This window comes from Colletotrichum phormii (genome assembly GCF_030913505.1).
Source record: "Colletotrichum phormii strain CBS 102054 chromosome Unknown BDP81scaffold_4, whole genome shotgun sequence".
NCBI classification, from domain to species: domain Eukaryota; kingdom Fungi; phylum Ascomycota; class Sordariomycetes; order Glomerellales; family Glomerellaceae; genus Colletotrichum; species Colletotrichum phormii.
Genome location: NW_026851446.1, coordinates 1,865,872 through 1,887,413, shown reverse-complemented (window position 1 = coordinate 1,887,413; position 21,542 = coordinate 1,865,872). Strand labels below are relative to the sequence as shown.

Below are 21,542 nucleotides of genomic sequence, written 5' to 3'. Positions count from 1 at the left end.
CTGGAAGATGTGCAGGTGATCGATCAACCTGCAGCCACGGCCGCGCGAATGTGACAAGTCCAGGCCTCACCGAGTCGCAGCCCAATTCTGCATTCGAAACCGTTAAAGGCAATCCAGCGCCAATATTGGTATCTATCTGTGGCTGTAATTGCACCGGAAAGGGGCTTACGGAGTACTCAATGTGTACATACACTCACACTCACACACACACTCCCGTCACGCACCGTTGAAGGAAAGGCTATGCGGCAACGCATGCTGCTGAGCAGGGCCTTGCAAATCTCCGCAACACCCTTTTCCGCGCCCGTTGCAGAATGCAAGAGTCCATGAATGCAGATACATAATTATGTCCTAAGTATTCCGTCACAACCACCCGACGACGGCACATAATAAGAACAACCCAGGAAAACACGGGGCACATTGTCTGCCGCCCGTCAGCAGTCATGCTTGCAGTCCGGGCCCCTTGTTCATGATGCGCCCTCTCCTCTCCTCTGCTCTCCTCGCCTCGCCTCCTCCCAATCCGCCCCATCCTGTACCAAATCCTGATTCCCTCTCACCATCATCCTGCCCGCTCGTAATCAATGGTAGTTCAGCTCTGGGTTCGCCCTGAAATTGCATCGACAACGGCACTCGGGTACCGGACACTCGACGTGCCTCGTAAACCACTGCCTCGCATGGTCCAGATGCAACACGTGCTCGCATTTCAAGCAAAACGTCGGGAAGTTGGCCGCCATCCACCTCTCCGGCTCGCCGTTGTGCTCGGGTCGGTCAGATCTCGGAACGCCCACCACCTCAAGACACACCACGCACCGCGGCAGATGCCGTCCGCAGTTGGGACAGCTGATTCCCGCATTTATGCTCGTCGCCATAAGGGGGTTACGTGAATCAGGCGCCCCAGGCGGCGGTCCCGACCCGGCTCCTCCCTGCCCAGCGAGAGTCGTCTCCGCATCGCAGTACACGCACCGGAGCGCAATCTGACGCGAAGGCGGCTTGATCGTGGGGCGCCCGCCGCGCTTGCTCTTCTTCGTGCTCTCCACCTCGAACTTGGTCCTCTGGAGGAAGGCCTTGTGACGCTGTAGATATGTTCTGTAGGCATTCCTCCATGCCAGACAGCGGTAATCGTCAATGTAACGTGGCGCACTTATCGACATGACTAGCGTCGCCGTCTGGAAGTCGTTGAACTTCTCAACGTATTTGGCAAAGATGTCCACCAGCCTGTCCGTTATGCCCGTGAGAACAATGCCCTCAATGTCTCCCGTGCCCACAGCCATTGAGACCTGTTCGTTGAGCCATTTGGTGAGCTGCTCGTCGCTAAAGTTCCGTACTGCAACGTAGGCCCGGTCGGACAGGGGCAGGGACTTTTGGTTTGCGATGGCGAACCAGTCTCCCGTGGCAATCAGTGACGAGATTGCCCTGAGATAGGGGTCTGTCTTCGATGCCACGGCCTCGTCGAAATCAAGCTGCTCTTTGTTGAGGTGGTTATTGCCCTTTCCGATAAGTTGCAGGGCGAGAGAGACGAATAACAACTCTGGGTGTGTTACGCTTGCCGTCTTCAGGATTCCAATCGCCTCCTGCGTGTTGCCTTTGAAGAGAGCCCGAGCTGCTGCCATTGTGTGTGCCGTTGTCGGATAGTCTTGGCTGGGATCATGTGTAGCTGCTCCTCTGGCTTCATGTGCAGCCGTGTCCCCCCATTCGCAGATATCCAGACAAAGCTGTCTGTGGAAAGGCTTCTTGGTGTGGATGCCTTCGTACTTTGGTAGTCGCCGCTTCTTACAGATGCTTCCAATGCACTTCTCCCACAACGTCGTTTCGGGGATTGGAGACGCCTCTGGAAGTCTAGATGACGGCTTCCGGCCTGTTGCATGTCAGTCGCAATAAGATCGGCAGCGGCGAACTCTTTACGGACCTAAATCATCGCACCAGATGGTACAGACGCCCATATAACTAAGGTCGAGTGGCGACAACTTCATGCCTCCATCTGCAGCAGCATCTTCGGCGTCTGCTCATGATTAGCAACAATAACCCTGACGCATTCAACAAACTCACCTGAAACCCAATCCCACATATACCGCAGCCACGGATCATCGGATACCACGACGCGGTTGGCATTGCAATCGAAAAGATACTTCTCCTTCGCGCGGAGAAGCATGACGTGGTCCAGGAGACACTGTGCCTCGGTCGACAAGTCCTGAGCCTTCAGGGGCAGCGAAAGAAGAGATTCATGCATGTGGCGACACGAGACTGGCCCCTCGGTAGATAGGGATAGCTGAGCGAGCGAACTGACTGATTCTTCCATAATTGAGCTCTCTGTGCCATTCGTCTCTGCTTTCTTGGCCTTCTCTTTGAGCTCCGTTCTCAAAGCTCGCATCTTCTCTGCCGTAGACTTGGACTTGTCGAGGGGCGACGGGGAGCTGCTACCATTGCCCGTCAACCGACTGTTGAGATCTGCTGCAGAAAACTTTGACTGCAATGTCTTATCCACAATAGACTGAATATCGGCCTTGTCGGGGCCGAAGATGGGAATGTCGGACAGTGCTTCCTCAACAAATAAGGGACCGAGCATGTCGGAAGACTGGGACGGCTCGAATTCCATGATCTCGTGGTACGCTCCTCCTTCTACCTGATGTGAGTGGTCTTTCTCTCGTGAAACAGGCTGGGACACATACCTTCCAGTCCACGATGTGGTGGTTGCCAAGGTGTCAGCTTATACAGATAGTCAGAGGTATACGACGGTTGCTCGAGGATTTCAAAGGTCCCATTGGCACGCAAAACAAGGAGACGAGGCTGCAGAACCGAAGAGTCGAGCGTCACCCAGTCAAAGGAGACAATTCTGTCATTCTTTCTGCCGCTGTCGCCGTACTGAACATCCATGTCGTGGGACTTGTGAACCTCGAGAAGCTCCGGGCTACCTTCAAGAGCCATATCGCGATGCGTGATCTCCTTGTTCGTCTCCAAGACTTTGAGCTGGCCGGATCGAGATAGCACAGCCAGGAGACCCCGACGGTCTCTACAGTAGCGCAGTGAGCGGACGATGGAGTGCTTGCTTTCGCTCAAGGAGGAATCGTCATCCATCTCAACCACTCTGTCAAGTCTCAAGGCTCCACCCCACGGAAGGTCGTCCTCGTCAACTGCACCCAGATAAGATGGCGAAGCAACTGGGCGAGAAGATGCTCGTCTATCCCAAATCATGATGCCAGGTTGGTCCAGCGCGGATGATGCGAAGTAGTTCTGGTCAGCGTAATCAATGGCCAGATTGTTGTTACACTTGGTTTGAAAGGTTACAACACTGCCAGGTTCTGAAGTCGAACAAGGTCAGCAGGTTTATTCCGATGGACCGTGGAATTGTCACTTACCTCGCACTCGCAGATCATGGATGTGTAGACCTTGGGCTTTGATACCAACCACCAGTGTCTTTGGATTATCTTCAAAGAATTTGACGCTTGAAACTGACACACTGTGTTCCAGTCGATGTGCCGGGTCTGAGAAAGCGTGTAGATCCTTGGGAAAGCCTTTGGCGGTCGTATTCATCGTCGACAACCTGTTGACATCCCAAATGTGTAGGCACTGGTCCATGCGCACTCGGTCCAGGCCAACTGCAAGAAGACCCTCGGTGTTGAATGCCACTGCCTGACACGTTCTTGTCATCTTAAGATTCAGTTCGATGTAGGCGTTGGAGTTGTCGTCCATCCTGAGCAAGTTCACGACGCCCGTCTGAGTGCCAACAGCCAAAAGACCTGGGACCGTTGGCGACCAGTCATAGGTAGTGAGTGTTGGGAAATCATCGTGCTTTGACAGCCTCGTGTAATCGAAGCGGTTTCTCTGTGCAAGTCCGTTGGGCTCATAGAGCTGCACGACGCGATGCTGCAGGTTTATGTGGATGAAGCTGTCATAGCCGGGTATCTGCGACCATTTGATCAGTCCAGGCTCCGGGCGGTCCATGGCGGCCGCACGCGCCTGATTTTCGTGACTATTTCGGCTTTCTCCTTTCTCGTTCAAACTGCTCGAGAGAAGTGCCTATCTCAACAACGAAAAGTCGGAAGAGCGCTCAGCCATGAGTGCCTGGATGAAAGTACCTAGGCGAGCTGTACCGGATGACGTGATGCCGTGTAAACTGCGCGGTGATGGCGATATGACGAGACAGTCCCAATCTTCTTGTTATTCCAATTCCGATTGATGTATGGTCTTGAAGGCAAGGTATATCAAGAGAATTTCCGCGCCAGTAGTTGCTTTCAATCAGGTATCATCTGAAGTCGCTGAAGCTTTGGGCGGGATTGCTTCGCTTCCAAACCAGTGAGCCGTTGTAATTGGGACCTGTCATTGGTGCGCACAGACCAGTCACACTACCAGTCCCGTTTGGGACTGATAAGCACCCCAGGTGGGGTCGGCAACTTCCCTGTGGCCGATAACGAGCCAAATTTTTGAAAGAGAAGTTCGCGAAGTCATCGTCAGCTCTTCATCCTCCACACAGCGTTCTGCACCGACCGCAGTCAATTGCCCACATCGCAACACCGCACGACGCAATACAACGCAATCGTGCCGACCAAGTTATCTCAATCAACATCATAATGGGCACAAAAAGAGCACACTCCGAGGTCGCTTCGGAGGGGGCAATGCCGGACGACACCTACGAGCAACAGCAGCAATCAGGTTCGGAAGATGGCGAGCACGAGAACAAGCGGTTCAAGGCCACCAAGAAGAAGTCTAGAGCGAAGGAAGGCACCACAAATTGGAACAAGACGCGAGCGAGAAACATCAGGAGACTTTTGCAGAGCGGCAAGGAATTGCCCGCCACGAAACGCAATGAGCTGGAACAAGAGCTGGATGCGCTGCAGGAGAGGGTCGAGGAACACGACTTTAGGAAGAGAAGGGGCGACATGATTCAGAAGTACCACATGGTTCGATTCTTTGGTACGTGGCCATGTCTTCCTACTCGCCAAGTTACATCAGCTAACATGTTTTTTTTTCCTTTGCAGAACGGAAAAAGGCAGAGAGATTACTGAAGCAGCTCCGCCAGAAGCTTCAGCAATCCGAGGACCCCGAAGAACAGAAGCGCCTCGAGGCCGAGGCCCACGTAGCCGAAGTCGACGTCGCCTACGCCCGCTTCTTCCCCCTGATGGAGCGCTACGAGAGTCTGTACCCCAACAAGGACAAGAACGCCAAGGAGGAGGGAGACGAGGAGAAGGTCGAGGAAGCTGAAGCTGAAGCGGAGGCGGATGCAAAGCCTTCAAAGCAACCCAAGGCCCTGCGGTTCCTCCACGCCGAACGACCCAAGATGTGGGCGACGATCGAGAAGGTCCTGCCGGAGGGCGAGGTGGCGCTGTACCGGCTCCGCGATCGCAAGTCACCGACAGACGGCCCCGCCAAACGCCAGCAACGGCCGCAATGGCCCGTTCAACAGACGCAGCCGCAGAGGGTCAAGGAAGAGGATCCGTGGGTGGCCAGGTCGAAGAAGACGTGGGAGAAGAAGAAGGACCCCAAGCAGCCGATGAACCGGAGGGAGCGCAGAGCGGCTGAGAGGAAGGCTCCCGCCAAGGTGGCAGAGGAAGATGACGGCACGGGCTTCTTTGAGTGAGGGCTCGGAAACAGAAAATAGGGCGAAGTGTTGAGCGTTTTGGTAGTCAATGGTATACCCCCTAAAAGTTCTATGGAATCACGTCAATGGAAATAACCACTGCGACGATGCTGTCAGCTAAACCACATGTACGTTTGGTCATTTCATGTTCGGCGACAGCCTGTTATTAGCCGATACATGTCGTTCGAAAGTCATCTGAAGTCAGCCCAGACAAAGCCTGCATTCTCTCAACCTTACGTTGTAGAGCAGGCTGTAGTAACATCCAAAAACGCCTGCGATAGGTGGACAAAAGACGCATCACCCTTGCCAGATAGATATTGACTTCCATTCCAGGTGCAATGCAGACGCGTCACTTTTGTCACCACGCAAAGCTGGCAGCCTCCTGCAGAACACCACTTTGACCCAGCTAAGCAAGGGCGGCCACACAGCCAAAGGCGGCCAGAAAACGCGACCCCACCAACATCTTAAACTTCGCCAGTCTCGACTGCACGAACCAAGCTGCCTACTTTACCTTTCTCCGTTTCCTACATTCTCACGCGATTACAGGGGGAAACGCATCTCAGGACGTACCACGCAATTCTCATTCATGTTTTTTCCTTAAAGGTGCCACATACGACATCCTCTCATTTCAGCTCATACTTTATCATCACCCGTGAAATCAAATATTCTGGCACGCATAACCACAGTCGCAGCGACATTGACTTCACCTCCACGCGCGTACACCCTCGCACACACCATGGCGGGAGGAGACTCGTCAATAAACGGCACAGCCGCCCAGCGCGTAGACTGGTCGGCCCTCCGATCCTACATCGCCGGCAAAGAAGCGTTCGAGGCAGAACACGGCCGCCCCGCCCCGCTCACGGATCACGAGGTCTCGGCCATCGCCATCCTCCTCCGTCCGGCCCCGCGACCGGAGCCGGACCTGGGTAAAACGAACTGGCTGGGCCTGTTGAATCGTGAGTTACAGCACCCTTTTCATACTTGATACAATTTTCGTCACATTTCCTTCTTCTTCCGTTTCTTCTTCCATCTCTTCTTTCCGTCTCAGATCATGTATCTGTTTGAGGCTGGGAAAGCACCCCCCCAACTCCCCCTGCCTATCTATCAGGAAGGAGAGGGGATGGGTAGTTGGGTCACTTCTTCTTCCATCATGACAAAAGCGCGCCTCGAGGTGCAGGTGGTCAAGGGCTTAATGAGTTCGCCGGTGGCATCCATTCTTCGTTGAATCACCCTTGACCCTCGCTTTTGGTTCGATTCGCCATGGACGACCTTTTTCCTTTTTTCCTTTCTGGCGCTCTCAGTACCAATGAACATCCGAATTCCCCTTGAGCTGAAGACCAAACCGATACGACCTAATATTATGTACCCCGTACTAATCAAGGACGAACAGATTTCCAACAAGTTAGAAACCAAAAGGTGACCTTCAACGATGAAGCCCGCCAGGAACAAGGCCTACTAGGCAAAGCCAAAGAGCTCCGATGGGCCTGTTCAGCAACCTTTGACAGCACCGGCGACGTATTCCCCCGGCCGGGGTACGGCATAGACGCAGGCGAAGACATCTCTCGCGGCGGCGCCGGCCCGGCTTTCCAGGGCAAAAAGGACGCGAAGCAATGGGCCGCCAAAGCAGCTTGCGAGTGGCTCATTGACAACGGGCACATGATGCCCTCGGGCGACCTGCCAAAGTTCCCTAAGCCATTCGCCCCGGCTGCTAGTGCCGCGCTCGCTGCCGCTGCTGCTCCTATTCCTGTCACTGTTTCTGCACCTTCTCCTAGTCGTGGCGTCGCGTCCGGATCGGTTCTACCCTCCAAAAGATCCCCGCCGAGCTCGCCCCCAGCAGAAAGCAGCGCCGCCGCGTCGAGGAAGAAGCAGGACATGAACCAACCCCCAAAGACGTCCCCATCGCCACCGGCTCACTTGCCCAGCGTTGCCGCAAGCAAGAGCAACAGCAGTCTACCCAGTCACCAAGCACCACCTCCCCCATCCGCCAACACCCCAAAGGCCCCGAAACTAACTCTCCCCCTAAACGTGATGGCATCACCAACCTCCGCCACCCACGACTCGACGACGACATCCACCGCAAGCACACCTTCCCTCGGCGCCGGAGCCCCCATCAGCACTACAGCGCAGTCCCAGGCCCCGACGCCATCAATCTCTCCCGCACCGACCTCGGCCCCAACACCGGCACCACCACAGGCATCAGAATCCGCCGCAACGACATCAGCAGAGAAGCGCGTCCGGGACCTCTGCACGCAGCTCCACTTCCCCGTGCCCCGGTACATCATGACGCCGGATCCAGCACTCGAGGACTTTTGGGACGGCCGCGCCGACTTTGACGGCAACCCGCTGATCCCGGATGATCTGGGCACCGTCCGGCGGATCTTACACAAGAAGGCTGCGAGGGAGAAGATGGCGGACGCGATTGTGGCGTGGCTCGAGGCGGAGGTTGAGAAGAGGGAGAGGACGGCGAAGCTTGTGCTGTGGAAGTGATGTGACCGGGGAAAAGCGAGGCTTGGTCAGGAAGACTTACGTGATGTTGTGAGCTTTCGGACGGATTCTGACGGATGACCTTGGTAGAAGGGGGGGTTGCGAGGTACGAGGGTATTTGGGAGCAAGGGATATACAATGGGCTGGGGTCTATTGGCCATACCAAGGCAATCGCTTCGTTTTATGAGACTCAGTAAGGGGTTATGATAGGACCTTCACTTACTCAAAACATGACTTTTATCGTTCATAGCGCTTAACTGAATAAACTTACCCTCTACAATACGAACAGAGAAGACCGTCTTCCGTGCTCGCAAGCCCAGAGGTTCGTCAAGTTGAGGTTACTAGTAGTGAGCCGTAGACTCAAATATCTCTACTTTTGCAACTCGCAGATACCATGTGTGTATGATGTATATGCCTAACTCATCTTTTCTCTCCGTCATATGTCTAGGTCTTTTGCTTCTTTTCGCCTCATACCATCATCACCACCTCAAGCCTTCCCTCCCCTCCTCCCACCACCACCACCACCACCACCTCTTCCGCCTCTCCCCTTCCCAGGCGGCGCCCTCATCCTCAATCCCTCAGGCAACTCCCCAACCTTCTCCCCATCCCTCCAAAGCACACCCACCCCGCTCCCCTCCTCCCTCGCAACAACCTCCTTGAACAACCGACACGGCACAACCCCCTCCCCATCCCCCTCCGTCAACACAACCCCGTTCTCACTAACCCACCACTTCATCACCCCCTCCTCCTCCTCCCTCAACGCCCTCTCCACATCAACATACACCAACACCTCAGCATCCTTCCTCATCCCGCTCACCACACCCTTCTCGTCGCCGGGCAACCCCGTCGCAAAGTGAACATGGTTCCTCCCCATCCTCTCCAACCCGCCCGACGCCTCAATCTGCTTCCAAAACGCAAAATACGTCCCGTGCACAACCACCGCCGGCACGTTACCGCTCTCGAGCGTGATGGGCGTCAGCAGGCCCGCCGAGTCGACTTTGATGCTGTGGCCTTGGTTCGCGCGGATCAGCCAGTCCGAGGGAGCCGTCGACGTCTCCTCCAGCACGGCGGCGTGGGCGGGCTTGAGTGCGAAGCGCTGCTTGTCCGACGTCGTTACCGCGGCTTGGATGTCGGAAAAGGTTACCTGTAGAGACTTGATAGGGCCGCATGCGAGCTTTTTTGGGGTGGCATTCAGCGTCAGTAGCTGTTGTTGAGTTTGACTTTTTGAAAGAAGGAAGGGCTGTCATGTTTTCTTGAACATGACGGACAGCCTCCGCTTCTCATCTTCTCTCTCTCTCTCTCTCTCTCTCTCTCGCTCGGAAATGAAAAGCAGATTCTTAACTCACCACCTTGTCCAGGGGCGCATACCCGCCCTCGTCGAGCGTGAGACCCGCATTCTCAGCCTGATGCCTCAAAAGCTTCGAAAGGGCCTTGGAAACCAACACTTCCCTCGGCTGAACTCCTCCTCTACCGCCTCCTCTACCCCCTCCCTTCCCACCTCTGCGTCCTCCCCTCTTCTGTTGCTGCGCCTCAATTGCGGCAGCAGCAGCCTCCTCATGTTTGTCGGCCATCTCCCCGTAGCTTCGAGTCCACGTCGATTTTGGGCGGGCAGTGAACAAACTTGAATCGGTGAAAACTCTCTGGAAACAAAATGTCGTCGTCTTCTTCCACGTGGTGGCCTTTGTGGCAGTCCCTCTCGCGGGTGAAAGAGATGCAAGTGGGGTTCGCGGCCGAGTAGCAAACGTTGCGGAGAAGAGTAAACTCGGCAGTCTCTTGGAAGGGATACCACAAAGAGCGAGATGCTTGATTCGTTTGGATGAAGAAACACAAACGAGTCGGTTTGGCATGTGGGAAGATGTTGGACGAGAGAAAGCGTGTAGAAGGAGCCTTATGAATAGAGCCTCCGTGTATAAGGTAAGGTAAGTCGATGTGTGAAGTCGGAGTTGGGCTTGGCCCAGACCCGCTTAAAAAACCACCCCTCCCGTCCTCTTGGTGAGTGGCTCGTCCAATGAACAAGCCCCCTTTCACCTGTCAAACATACTTCCACTTTCCTTCTGAAATCGTCGCCGGTGAGTCAAAACTTGTCGGTCCAACCAAACCACCTCTCAATGCGACGAATCCAACGGCGGCCTCGCACGGTCATCCACCAGGGTCCAGAATCAAAGCGCTTAAACATCATGGAGTGTTTGACGGTTGCTTGACAGATATGACCAAACTCAGTCGCAGCGTAGAGGCGTAACCAAGCACCCGAGGTCGTCACACTTGCCTAGAACCTACATCCTCAAATCCTATGCACATATCATCATCACATTCCTTACAACGTCACGCGATCTCTAGCGGAAAACAAAGTTGACCAAACAAATCAGAAGCATCCTATGCTTCTATCCTTAACCTTTTGTTTCCTATGGACTGCTCGATATACAAATGCTCCACGCCAGCCTGTTTTTTTTTTACGGGGAAAGGCGAGTCCCAAGAAATCAATCGGCCTTCCGTCGTGGATTGTCATACAAGTACAGAGTAACCGCTGCCGAGCCCATGCGGTTTTACCATATGCAAAACAAGAATGACGCCAGCGTGAGAATAAAGACATCTATGATACATTCATCCGTGTGACTGTGATTCGTAAAGACGTTATCGGTAACTGCCCGACTGAGCAGCCGTTGATGAATTCGTTATCGTGCTGTCGCGATTCGGCCTGCGGCTAATGCTGCTAGCCCGGTTCAGCAACGAAGTGTGACTGAGAGAAAAGTGCCGCGGCTGCGCAACTACTTGTTGCGGCCGTTCTTCAGTGGCTTTCTCGGCCGAGGAAGGTTGTTCGCGTTCTGGGGTTCTTTCCAGATAGCGGCGTGTCGCCAGCGATGGCGTGGAAGGCGCAACCAGCCGAGAAGTGATGGATGAAGCTCCGAACCGTCTGCGAGGCAGGGCAGAAGAAGCTGGTGATGATAGTTCGTTAGAGTTGGTGTTTGAGTAGTAGGTGTGAGAGACCGCGCGGGCCGGGGTGGTGAGCTCTGTAGCAGCGCGGGACGGGGCGCGGAACCGAGATTCATCTTCGTCTTCGCCGCCGACAGTTCCCCTGCGGGAGCGAAGCAGTGAGGTTTGACGTCCAGTCTCGCGACCTGCTGCTTCGCGTGAGTCCTCCGGCTCCTCTGTGCCTGCTCGTCGGGTCCTCAGAAGCATGGACGACCTGCGGCCATCCTCAGGCTCTTCAGTAACAGCCCGGCGCGACCGACCAATGAACAAGGATGACTTTCGGTTCGCCATTTTGCTACCGTCTCCAGGAGTGCTGGGAATGGTGCCAGGTGGAAGGGCAAACCTGGGACTGGGAAGCGAAGCCGGGTTGAGCATGGTGTTGCGCCTCTCTTCGTATTTTGAGAGGGCCCTGGGGCTGGTGACCGTATTGGTATTGGGCTTCGGGAGAGTCTGCTGCTCGGACGTTATGCTAGGGCGTCGCTGACCGGATGACCCGCCGGTGAAGGTCTTGTTAATGGTCGGTGTGACTGGTGTCGTCGTTTCCTTGGGTGGAGGGACGTTAACTTGGAGAGTCTTGTTGCCAACCGCTTCCTCGCTCAACGCCAAAACCAACTCCGTGAGGCTTCGGCAGATGCTGTCAGCCTTGCGTCGCAATTGACGATCTGTCAGACTGGTGCCGACGCCAATTGTGCTGGCGCCGCTTGAGATGGGCCCAGGTTGGCCTGCCGTCCCCATTATGTTGGCCAGTGCTAGGGCGTCTGTTGCTGCCACCTCGAGCGCCTTTGCCACCTCTTCACTAAGGAATGGCTTGGACTTGCTGACAGCAGAAAGGAGAATGGGCTGCTGGACCTCGCGTTGTGAAGATGTCGTGCTGATAGCGTCGGCGTGGGGGTGCTGGCTTTCGGAAGCTCGTTTCGGCGAGGTGGACATTGTCGTGTTGGTCGCAGTCGGTGGGCGGTCGTCCGAGGCTCGAGACATGGCAGCGCCCGAGGTCTTGGGCAGTTTGCCGGTCAATTCCAGGCGATGGATGCGGGACTTGAGATCGTCCAATTCGTCCCACACTGTCGACGGCGCATTTGTCGATGCTGTCGCCGTCGATTCGGCTCCTTCAACGGTCGTTGCTGCGTCTTGATGCGACTCGGTGCGCGGTGCTTCAATCGATTTGGGAACCAAGGGCGAAGAGTTGTACGTGCGCGTCTGGCCATACGATAGATTCGATTGTCTGTACGCCGAGCCGCGCGCAGAGTAGCCGGTATTGCTGTCTGTCAAAGATGGTCTTCTCCGGGCATACGGAGAGTTCTCTCCCATCGGATCTTGAAAGGTGAAGGACCGGGGTGTGTTGACGGTCGAGCGAGAGGAAGATTGATGGAAAGTCTTTGCGCGACCAAGGTCTTCGCCGGGATGCGCGGATGACGGGCGGTCTCGAGTCAAAGGCGATCGGTACGCCAAAGCGCGAGCCATTGGGTCAGCGGCGCTGCTGTCGTCCTCCGACGATTGGCGTATTCTCTTCTTGGAGGTCTCTTGCTGGTCGGACAGACGACGACTGATTTGGGGTGGGGAGACGGGATGATGATAAGACAATGGAACAGCTGCGGAGAGGGGTCGGCGATGCGAAGATCTTGCGACACGGGCCTGTTGTTCATCGTCAGTAAGCTCACGGTCATCCATGGCGAAACTCTATCAACATGTCCAGGACGCCAGGATTAGCGTCACCGGAACGTGGGAAATGAAGCAGCGCTAGAGACGCGGTAGACTATCATATCCAAACGGGGAATTGAATAGGAAAGTGTGGGAAGAGCGGGAAGATCAAGCAAAAGATACGGGAAGGCGGCTTGATATCATGGCGAACAGACTCCAGCCATCGCAGGGCACGGCCGTTTGCATCGCGCTAACAGATTTCCCGAAACAACAACGCAAACCCATGAAAGGTGGCTAAACTTACTATGGCACTTGGCTGCTCCGCTGGCGCAACCTCTTTAGAACCACGGCGCGTTGGCTCCTGTCTGGCGATTTTCATAAAGACGTCACCGGTTGTGTCGTCGGCGTCGGCCGACAACGGCGGTGTCATTTGCGAATAGTCGTCGTCGCGTCTGCCTTCAAGGGCGCGCAGAGTGCGGTCGCGCGGATTGGAGTCGGCGTAGTCATCGCCAAAGTCAAAAGACCGCATGGTCGAGGTGCTACTGTCGAGTCCCAGACTTCGACGAGACCCGGATGAGCGAAAGGAACGGATGGGAGCCACGCGCACCGAGGTGGTCGGGGTGCTAGCGGTAGTGGCTTTGAAGGAAACGGGGGGTCGCGAAGCTATCGACTTTCGTTTTTCATCTGTCGGGCTCGAGTTCTCCAAAGTCTTTGGCAGTATCAGCTCGCGCTGTCCCTTGGCCCAGTCTTTTGTTGTTTTGTCGCCTGGGGATTGAGCGACGTCGTCGGGTGTGTCGGTGGTTTGCAAGTGATCGGTCTCTGCGGGTGGTGACTCGGTATCGGTCGCATTCGACTCGCGGGATCGGTATGCAGCCGCTCGTCGAGTTTGTAGTCGGGAGTGAGGGGCGGGTGTCTTGAGATCTGCGACGTTGCCGTGGGATGAGATGGACTGCACGACGACGGGGCGGTCGGGATAAGACGCGGGCCGTCTGGGTGAGGTGGCTGAAGTTGCAGGGGTCGACTGGGTAGCAATCTGATACGTTGATGCGCGGGATCGAGGGCTGAGTTTTGGAGGCGACTCGGGCAGTTCGTGAATGGGACTCGAAATGCGAGGGGAGAGTTGCGACAATTGGCGATGGGAGGGGCGCCGATCGTGTAGTCGAAGTGAAGTCGAGCGGGTGTTTTGGGGTGGGGTGTTGTTTTCCGGGTCGGCGTTGTGTTGTTGTGGCTGCCGGTGCAGCTGCAGGTCTGACGTTGTTGGCAGGGTGGTGGGAGAGGCGGTGTTAGTCTCTGTGGTTATGCCAATGCCAATGCCAATGTCAGTGACGGCGTTCAGGTCGGTGAATAATGTGTCGGCGGCAGTGCCAGTGCCAGTAATGTTAGCTGGAGGTGCCGAGTGAATTTCGTTGGATGTTGGAGTCGACTTAGGCGAGACAGGCGACGGCGGGATGTGCTGCAATAGTGAGGGGAGCACTAGGCGTGGGGATTGGTATTGCTTGTGTAAGTCGGCGAATCGAAAAGCGGGAAGCTTGGACGAGTTGTGGCTCAGCCGATGTGCGTGATAAGGTGAAGAAGGTGAATTTGCTGAAGATGTCGCAGAAAGTGAGGGAGTATGGAATGCAACAGCACTTTGCGAAGAGAATGAGGATGAAGGAGACGCGGACGCGGACGCGGACGCGGATGCGGATACCGTAGCAGAAGAAGAGAGTGTGGGATTCAGAGTCGGGGCATGGCCCGCAGCTTCGAAACCACCATCCGCTGCTGTTGCTGCTGCTGGTGCTGCTGCGGGTGCGAGTGCGGGTGCTGGTGCTGGCGGTGCTGCTGTGGCCGTGGCCATGTTCGCGTCGGTCGGGGGGGGCTGTTAGGGGTCGATTGGTGTCAGGTTCGGGGTCCGCTTTCAATTCGCTTCGGTCGCTGCGCCTGCGAGTCTGGCCGGGGCTCCTTTGTTTTTTTTCCCCTTCCTTTTTTTTCGGTCCTCGCCCTCTTTCTTTTTTTCGTCAGCTTCCCAGCGCCGGGGTTGAGCTCTTTGCGCTGTTTGTCTCTGACTGACCCCAGTCCACCCGAGTTGAGAGGCCTGTTCCTCTGGGAATCCACACGTCGTACCGTCCAATGAGCAAATGGTCGCGTTCCGTGGCTCGCGGGTCGATTAATGGTGTGTGCGCGCCTGCAGGTGTTCGTTTGCTGATAACCGTTATCGTTATTTCTTTTCTTTTCCTTTTTCGTCTCCCAACGGTTCCTCTTTTTTGTGGTTCTGCGATGCTGCAGATTTTGTGACTCTGGGATGTTCGTTGTTGCTGATCCCTCTCTGGGCCTCTAGCGGTTCGCTCGGTTTCTACTCTCCAGATGTCGAAGCAACCTTTTCTTCTCCTACGCCGGCACGTCTTGCTGATTTCGTCCTGGTGAAGTCGTATAGATAGTCGGCGGGCCGTGTGAGTAGATCGTTGCTCTCGTTAATTAGGAATTAGCAGTTGATGTACTACAAGTTGTATGTTCCGATCGTCCATCAGATGTTCGTTCGGGTGATTTGTTTGGGCGCATGCACGTCGACGTCTAGCGGGAAGTGTCTCACTGGTTCGTCGGGTGATTCGTGGGAGTGTGTAGGTGTGTGTGAGAGAGTGTGTGAGAATTAGTGACGTGGGAGCTTTGTGGTATTCGTGAGCTGCAAATGAGATTGCTTGTGCGTATTAGAGGTTGTCGCAGTTATCGAAGAGTAGGAAATCCAAGGAGTGTTTGGTGGTGGACGCCCGGCGTTCTCGATGTGATGGACAACTCAGTTGTGTGGGGGAAAGGGTGGAAATGGACGGAAATGAGTGAGCGATGAGACTGGTGGCAGAAGGAGCGTACGAGGCAGAGAGAGAGAGGGCAGAGAAGGTTGTGGGAGCGAGAGCTTGAAATTAGTATTAGAATTGGGGAGGAAGGAGCGTCGTGAACAGGTGCGAATGCGGATCGAGGAAGGAGGGGTGTGAAAGCAACGGCTTTCCTCGTCTGGTATCTGGTGTGTGGTCACTGTGGTGTGTGCTTTTTGCCTCAAAAGGTTAAGTAAGTCTGGGCCCCAATCCAGACAGTCGGATAGACAAGTGGGAGAAGGAGAGTTACAGTCGATTCGGGGACTGGACGGGACAAGAAGAAGATGGGACAGAAGCTAAAAAAGGGTAAACGTAAAGAAAAAATTGAGATCGAAAAGAAAGAGAGGAGTTGGTCGAGGATCGTCGTCGACATGTCTTTTTCCACGTACACCTCCTTCCCTCCTCTATTCTTTCTGTCGTCTTCTCTTCCTTCTGCGGAGAGAGAAACAGACCCGGCAGAGCGAGGTACCTCAGGTATCTCGTCGGCCACCGCAACTTTACCATCTGGCATCATCCAATACCTAGTGCTCCGTACTCCGTACCTAGTAAAAGTATCCAGGTTGCGTGCTCCAGATACCCGTCTGTACGGACGGATATGGGTGTGGAGATGGATACCTCATCCTGTCACTTTCAGCCTGCAAGGCCGCAAAATGAACAGCTTGGACCCTTTTCCTCTCGTTTCCCATCCTCCAAACCTCAAGTCACTCCGGTACCTCTATCCGTACACTGGTCCCCGTCAGGTGCCTGCCTTACTCTACTGGAAACCTCAAGTGGCCTATTCATGAATACGTATTCGTTCGTCCTTGCCCATGTGGTCATGTCCCTTCTGGTCTTGCCGATTGGGTTACAATATCCATCAGGAACATGCCATTTACAACAAATACTTGCGGAAAGAATCAGTGGCTAAGACGGGAACCTCTCGCCTACACAGCAACAGTACATCTCTACCCGTACTTCACTTACAGTCACACCGTCACACGATGCAAAGCAAAGCACGTTTCGTACCTCGATCCAGCATAGCAAATGCTACCACCCATTCAGAACTCTGTTTAACCTCTTCTCAAGCCTATCATGCTTGGCTTGTCACCACCATCTGCTCCTCAATAGTACAAATACCACCCTCTCGAATACCTGGCATGCAGTACGCACAGCACATTTTACCTTGTCACAATTCCACCGCCTGCCCGGGCTCCTGAGTAGTGAGTCCTGACTGATGCCCATGTGCTTCAGCCGTGATTCTCGCCTGACGACCCCGGCCACCAGAAACTGCATACATACTACGTATCAACCGCATCCACACGCGCACCACTCCAAAGCGGCAAACAACCATCCAGAAGCCGCCAGCAGATGGATTTCGTGGATCCCTATGGCGGGCCGTATGCGCTCCCGCCACCTCTCCGGCAAACCTGTCCCTCTGATTTCGTTGCCGAGCAGTGAAATGGGTCGAGGGACCAATCATCAACACACCGCTCTCTGCCTTTACTCCGCTTAACCTCGACATCCACCAGCCATAGATTTTGTTAAAGACCCATGGATAGGCGCCATCAGCGGTACGGAGTAATGGCACACTCGCTCTCCTTCACGGCGTGTTTCTGCCCTAGAAGCTCAGCTGCTTCAACTTCAACTGCTCTTCACCATCAGTGAGGGTGTTGCGTGCTGAAAAGCTGGCTTCTCCCTCCCTCCCTCTCACAAGTGCCAGACAGACCATCAAAGGTCTCGAGTCCTGCCATTGAGAAAACAAAGAGCCCAAGACCACTTTGGTGGAGATGCCGCAGGGAAGTCCAGCACCTTAATCAGGACAAATGAGCTGCAAGGACAGGGGTTCGCGGCTCTCGGGCAACAAGCCTCCAGGGGTCTTTGATGTCACTCACAGCTCGACTACTCGAGGTGGCTGGTTGGCCCAGCTGAAATAGGGGATGGCTTCTCGACCGATTCAAAGCCAGCCTCTAGCTTCGGCCAAACCACCGCTGATGATCGTCTCAGCGTTTCCCGACTTCAGCTGCAAAGCAAGCCAAAGAGGTCACGGGCTTCGCACTCGTGCCTGTCTCAAACATGGAACATCGATGCTGCAGGGCTGCAACTCTGTACTGCTCCAAGATTCTGAGTTGCAGGATCTGAATCCTGTCTACACCTCTGCATCTGAGCAGAGAGAAGACACACGCAATACGGAGTACAGAGCCAAGTATCCGTGTATTGCCGGCAATATATAAAAACCCTTCTCCTACTCGGCCGACGGAATAGGGGTTTGGCGACGGAAAGGCACCAAAATCGATCGAAAGACCACGAGGTATCTCGAGGCATGCGGCGGCTTTCGCCTCTCATATGCCCAGGCATCGAGATGCAAGCAGTGTATGCGAGAATTGACCACATCGGGCTCGTCTACTGAGATGATCTACCCGTCCAGACAGATTACAGACAACAAACGAAACCTCGCTGCCAACCCATTTTCATTCACACTCGGACTCGTTGGGGCTCGGCGGCCGCAAATGCAAACGTCTGATTGACAGCTGCCTGCCAAATATGCCTGTCATTTTGCGCTCAGTGCTCCCCGACTAATTTCTGTTTCCTCCAGGCTAGTCGGCACCAATGCAACATGGGACGAGGCTCGAGCTCTTCTCCTCAAAATCCACCCGCGACGGCGCCGACCTGTCACTTTGCAGTCTTCCAGTTCCTCGAGATCCGAGTCCTCGACTCCTCACCACTGGAGAGAAATGACATTACGGAATGCAGACCCCCGGATATGCAGTCACAAGGGGTCTGCAGGTCATCACCAATGACATGACTCCCAACGTGCAGGAGGATCGAAACACCCGCCACCGTGATATCCGCGCCAACGTGCAGCCAGTCTTATTCTCTGCACTGCTATTCGAGTGCTGGGACAGCTCGCTATCTCACCAACGGTCTTTGTTCTTGACTAAATGATGCTACTGGTGAGAGATTCAAAAGGCATAGTTGGCTTCCTCGTAAAGCAAACATGGGTTCAACCTGGTTGATATTTGCTCTCCCTATGGAATGGAGACGCTAGCAACGCCGATCACCGTCGAACCGGGGCTCTTACGACCAGGATACTCGAAGGAGACCTCGATGAGGTGCAGAATCGTCAGCCATGCAAAACTTGAGTAGGAAACGCAATACCGCTGGCCCGTTCGTATATCTGGACTGGATACGGACACAGGCACGGCGACCAACAAATTTCCTGGGTTCCAGAACTTAGAGGTCCTGAGTCGTGCGAAAGATCGGCTGCAATATCACATTCTAGAGAACGTCGGTTTCCTGTGACTCCAAAGCCAGATCGCACTCCGCATCAACGCTGTCTCAACCTTCCAACCACATCAAACAAAACATGCATTTCATTTCTTCAGTCGTGCGACACTAGACCAAACCATGCTCTCTAAATTACTTCCGCTACCACCCAAGAAGCAGTGATAGAAATTGTCAACGGCATTAGCACGCGTGTCCCATCGCTTCGTAGGCCAGATATCATTCTATCTTGACCGTCGCAAGGGCCCTGCGAGTAGTTTGAGCGACCATCGCTGTCCGCGGCATTTTACGGTAACGGCGGATACAAGGTCCTCCCTGGGCCATATCATTATCCGCACATCAGAAAGAATAGTCTTCTAGAGGGCTTTTCCAATTTCCAGGTGCCGCAGTGGTGTATTGCCCCTTTACACTGCTTGGAAGAAAGTTTCCATTTGCTTGTCAAAGCACGCAGGGGTGGACTTGATGGTCACTGCCGAACATCACTTCTCGAACGTGGAATCAGTCGGATCTTTTGGCAATCCACTCCCTTTGTTCGAGTAAACCAGCAGCACGACAGGACCGTTGTGGGCCCATCAGGCGCGTTCGCATGGCATGGAGACAGCTCGTATCTGGCGAGGAAAATGATGTTGGCTTCTTCCCCCTTCCGCACGAGCAGGGATACTTGCAGCCGCACGGTCTTCCCGCCTGACGGTTGCGCGTCAGCAAAATTGAAGTCCAATGAAGTCTGCGAACCTATGGATAAGCTCACCTAGAGATCTCGACGAAGCGGCCACAGAAAGGAGTGTCGAGGCATGATCGAAAAGAGCCGCAGCAATTTTCTATGAAAGTCTCATGTGCGCCAGTGCTTCCGCGAAACGGGCCCCAAGTCAGCAAGCCCTGGTTGAGAATCGACCCCGGAACACTTCGGTAACCGTCCCGGTGAATATAGACACCTCAGATATAATAGTCGGCAAACATATCCCGAGGAAGGCAGTCACGGCCGCAGATTGGCTAGGGCTGTTTCCAGCTAGCTAACATCCACGGATCTCGAGTGCGCGGAACGAAACGAAACATTTCTGTGGTCCTATACCTCTTGAATCATGCATTTGTAGCCGGGCACTCTGGACGAACCATGGGGCGCGAGTCCACGGTTCGACAGTTCAGCTCGTCCGAAGCTTGCGTGGCCGGGCAGCTTCCCCCTTTTTGTCAAGCACATCCAGGTATTGTATCGCACGGTGCTGTTGCTTGCGTCCCTGTCCACGAAGTAATTGTTACGATTGCGTACTGTTGTTGAATAATTGGAAGAAGCCTCGCGCAGTGCAGTCAAACCTTGCAGCCTCTTGATCTGATACACGAGTTGCTTGACGTGAAGTCTCTAGCTGAGTCTTTGATTGCTCTTCAACGATGACTGTGGTGAAAGGTAAGAAGTCCTACAACTTGAAACGGATGTCCTATGTCCGAAGGCTAGATTTGAGGAGGGCGTCGAGAGGAAGCTTTATCCTAGACTTCAGTCCGGGTATCATGTCAGATGGCCTACGGGCGGACGGGCGGGCGGCAAACGTCCCTTCTCGAAAAGTTTATTCGTAGGGCGAATCTTAATAGAGGCACCGGTTGACTAAGCGTGTTTTTGACCGTCGGCTCTTATGAGTCCCTTCTTGGCTGGTTTGAAGTCCATGTTCGTTGCTATTTTTGCAATTCCCCTTGGTCAACCACAGCCGTCCTCACCGGCACCTATCTCGCTCCTTCCTATCTAAATGTCACTGATTCCCTGGCCTACCTGAAGCGGAAGTGTACTCATGTATTCCATCCCAACTCTACGCCTCTCCTCCCCGAGGCTTCATCCCGCGGCTTCTTCCCCTAAGTGAATCATCCGGACTCACTTATCTTCCTTGACCTACCTTACCCTACTTAAAGGGCATGTTCGTCATTCCTGTCACCAGCAACAGCAGCGTCCATCTAGGTTGGCGGGTCAGGCCAAGCTGTGTGCGAGGTGGTCGAGTCAGTCGTAATAGACGAATGCTTTAATAAAGTCAGAATCCGGATTGAATGATGGGCGCGCTGTTCGATTCCCAGCAGCCGGTGTACTGCTTCGTTTTCTTTTGTTTGTTTTTTTGTTTATTGAAAACCATATGTGACTGGAAATCTGGTTTTTGTATGTAGAATGGGATGTCCCTCCTGTTCGTGGATTTCCACCAGAACATGGATGAACATCTTTATCTGCCAAGAGACTGCCAATGTCCGATGTACGATATATATCGCGAGAGGATCGCAACTGTCTAACCGAGACTGTGAACTTTGAAACGTTCCTCTAGTCTTGGTGAGCTTGGCTTTTCCGGTATCCGAGGTTTCTTGTCTGGCTCAAGCTCTTCCGGGGTATGACTGACGAGAAAGCCCTTGCGTGAACATTGATTACAATCTTGGCTCGTCTCAGCAGGAGGTTTTGACCGCCTTGTATCCATAGAGCTGAGGAAATCTTCAGAGAAGCGTAGAGCTGGTGAAGCTTGTGGGTGGACTTGCTGGCTGGAGGGATGCCAGAGGCTCTCGTGCTTATGAAGTGGTAGCTTTGATTGATACGTACAATGATGCTGGGGGGGACTGCTTCAACGGAGGAGTGGCATACTCCCATTTTGATCCCCGGCTATGATACCTTTGAGATTTCATCATGGCGGGTGTTCCGTCCATGTGCGGGAGTAGTTGATCTTGCCAAGGACTCATCTTCAACAATGCTAACAATCAACAGGCTTCTCCCGATACAGCTCCTGGGTGATGTAGCACAAGTTTGATTCGAAGAGGGA

General features: G+C 54.3%; 5 protein-coding genes across 5 annotated transcripts; 2 read left to right on the top strand and 3 right to left on the bottom strand.

Moving 5' to 3' along the window:
- Window positions 1-251: 251 nt before the first annotated feature.
- Window positions 252-4,220, bottom strand: BDP81DRAFT_165246 (WD repeat domain-containing protein). The gene is made up of 5 exons (XM_060582093.1): window positions 3,351-4,220; window positions 2,664-3,293; window positions 2,044-2,613; window positions 1,904-1,996; window positions 252-1,852 (listed from the first exon to the last, which is right to left on the bottom strand). The coding sequence occupies exons 1-5, from the start codon at window positions 3,934-3,936 to the stop codon at window positions 576-578; spliced, it is 3,156 nt and encodes a 1,051-aa protein (XP_060449164.1). The 5' UTR covers window positions 3,937-4,220; the 3' UTR covers window positions 252-575.
- Window positions 4,221-4,562: 342 nt separating this feature from the next.
- On the top strand, window positions 4,563-5,569 carry BDP81DRAFT_311876 (uncharacterized protein; the record flags this gene model as incomplete). The annotated part of the gene is made up of 2 exons (XM_060583758.1): window positions 4,563-4,905; window positions 4,971-5,569. The coding sequence occupies 2 exons, from the start codon at window positions 4,563-4,565 to the stop codon at window positions 5,567-5,569; spliced, it is 942 nt and encodes a 313-aa protein (XP_060449163.1).
- Window positions 5,570-6,305: 736 nt separating this feature from the next.
- On the top strand, window positions 6,306-8,056 carry BDP81DRAFT_458655 (uncharacterized protein; the record flags this gene model as incomplete). The annotated part of the gene is made up of 2 exons (XM_060593442.1): window positions 6,306-6,525; window positions 6,960-8,056. 2 exons carry the CDS (start codon window positions 6,306-6,308, stop codon window positions 8,054-8,056), a joined length of 1,317 nt encoding a protein of 438 aa, XP_060449162.1.
- Window positions 8,057-8,540: 484 nt separating this feature from the next.
- On the bottom strand, window positions 8,541-9,624 carry BDP81DRAFT_312134 (Tpt1/KptA family RNA 2'-phosphotransferase; the record flags this gene model as incomplete). Its single annotated transcript, XM_060583776.1, has 2 exons — window positions 8,541-9,227; window positions 9,400-9,624. The coding sequence occupies 2 exons, from the start codon at window positions 9,622-9,624 to the stop codon at window positions 8,541-8,543; spliced, it is 912 nt and encodes a 303-aa protein (XP_060449161.1).
- Window positions 9,625-10,684: 1,060 nt separating this feature from the next.
- BDP81DRAFT_368444 (uncharacterized protein) lies at window positions 10,685-14,498 on the bottom strand (the record flags this gene model as incomplete). The annotated part of the gene is made up of 2 exons (XM_060586560.1): window positions 10,685-12,700; window positions 12,966-14,498. 2 exons carry the CDS (start codon window positions 14,496-14,498, stop codon window positions 10,685-10,687), a joined length of 3,549 nt encoding a protein of 1,182 aa, XP_060449160.1.
- Window positions 14,499-21,542: the final 7,044 nt, after the last annotated feature.

Coding starts and splice junctions, on each gene's coding strand:
- BDP81DRAFT_165246 (XM_060582093.1), bottom strand. CDS start 3,936: ATGGACCGCCCGGAGCCTGGACTGATCAAATGGTCGCAGATACCCGGC. Junction 3,294..3,350: donor CCATGATCTGCGAGTGCGAG/GTAAGTGACAAT, acceptor GTTCGACTTCAG/AACCTGGCAGTGTTGTAACC. Junction 2,614..2,663: donor ACCACATCGTGGACTGGAAG/GTATGTGTCCCA, acceptor CACATCAGGTAG/AAGGAGGAGCGTACCACGAG.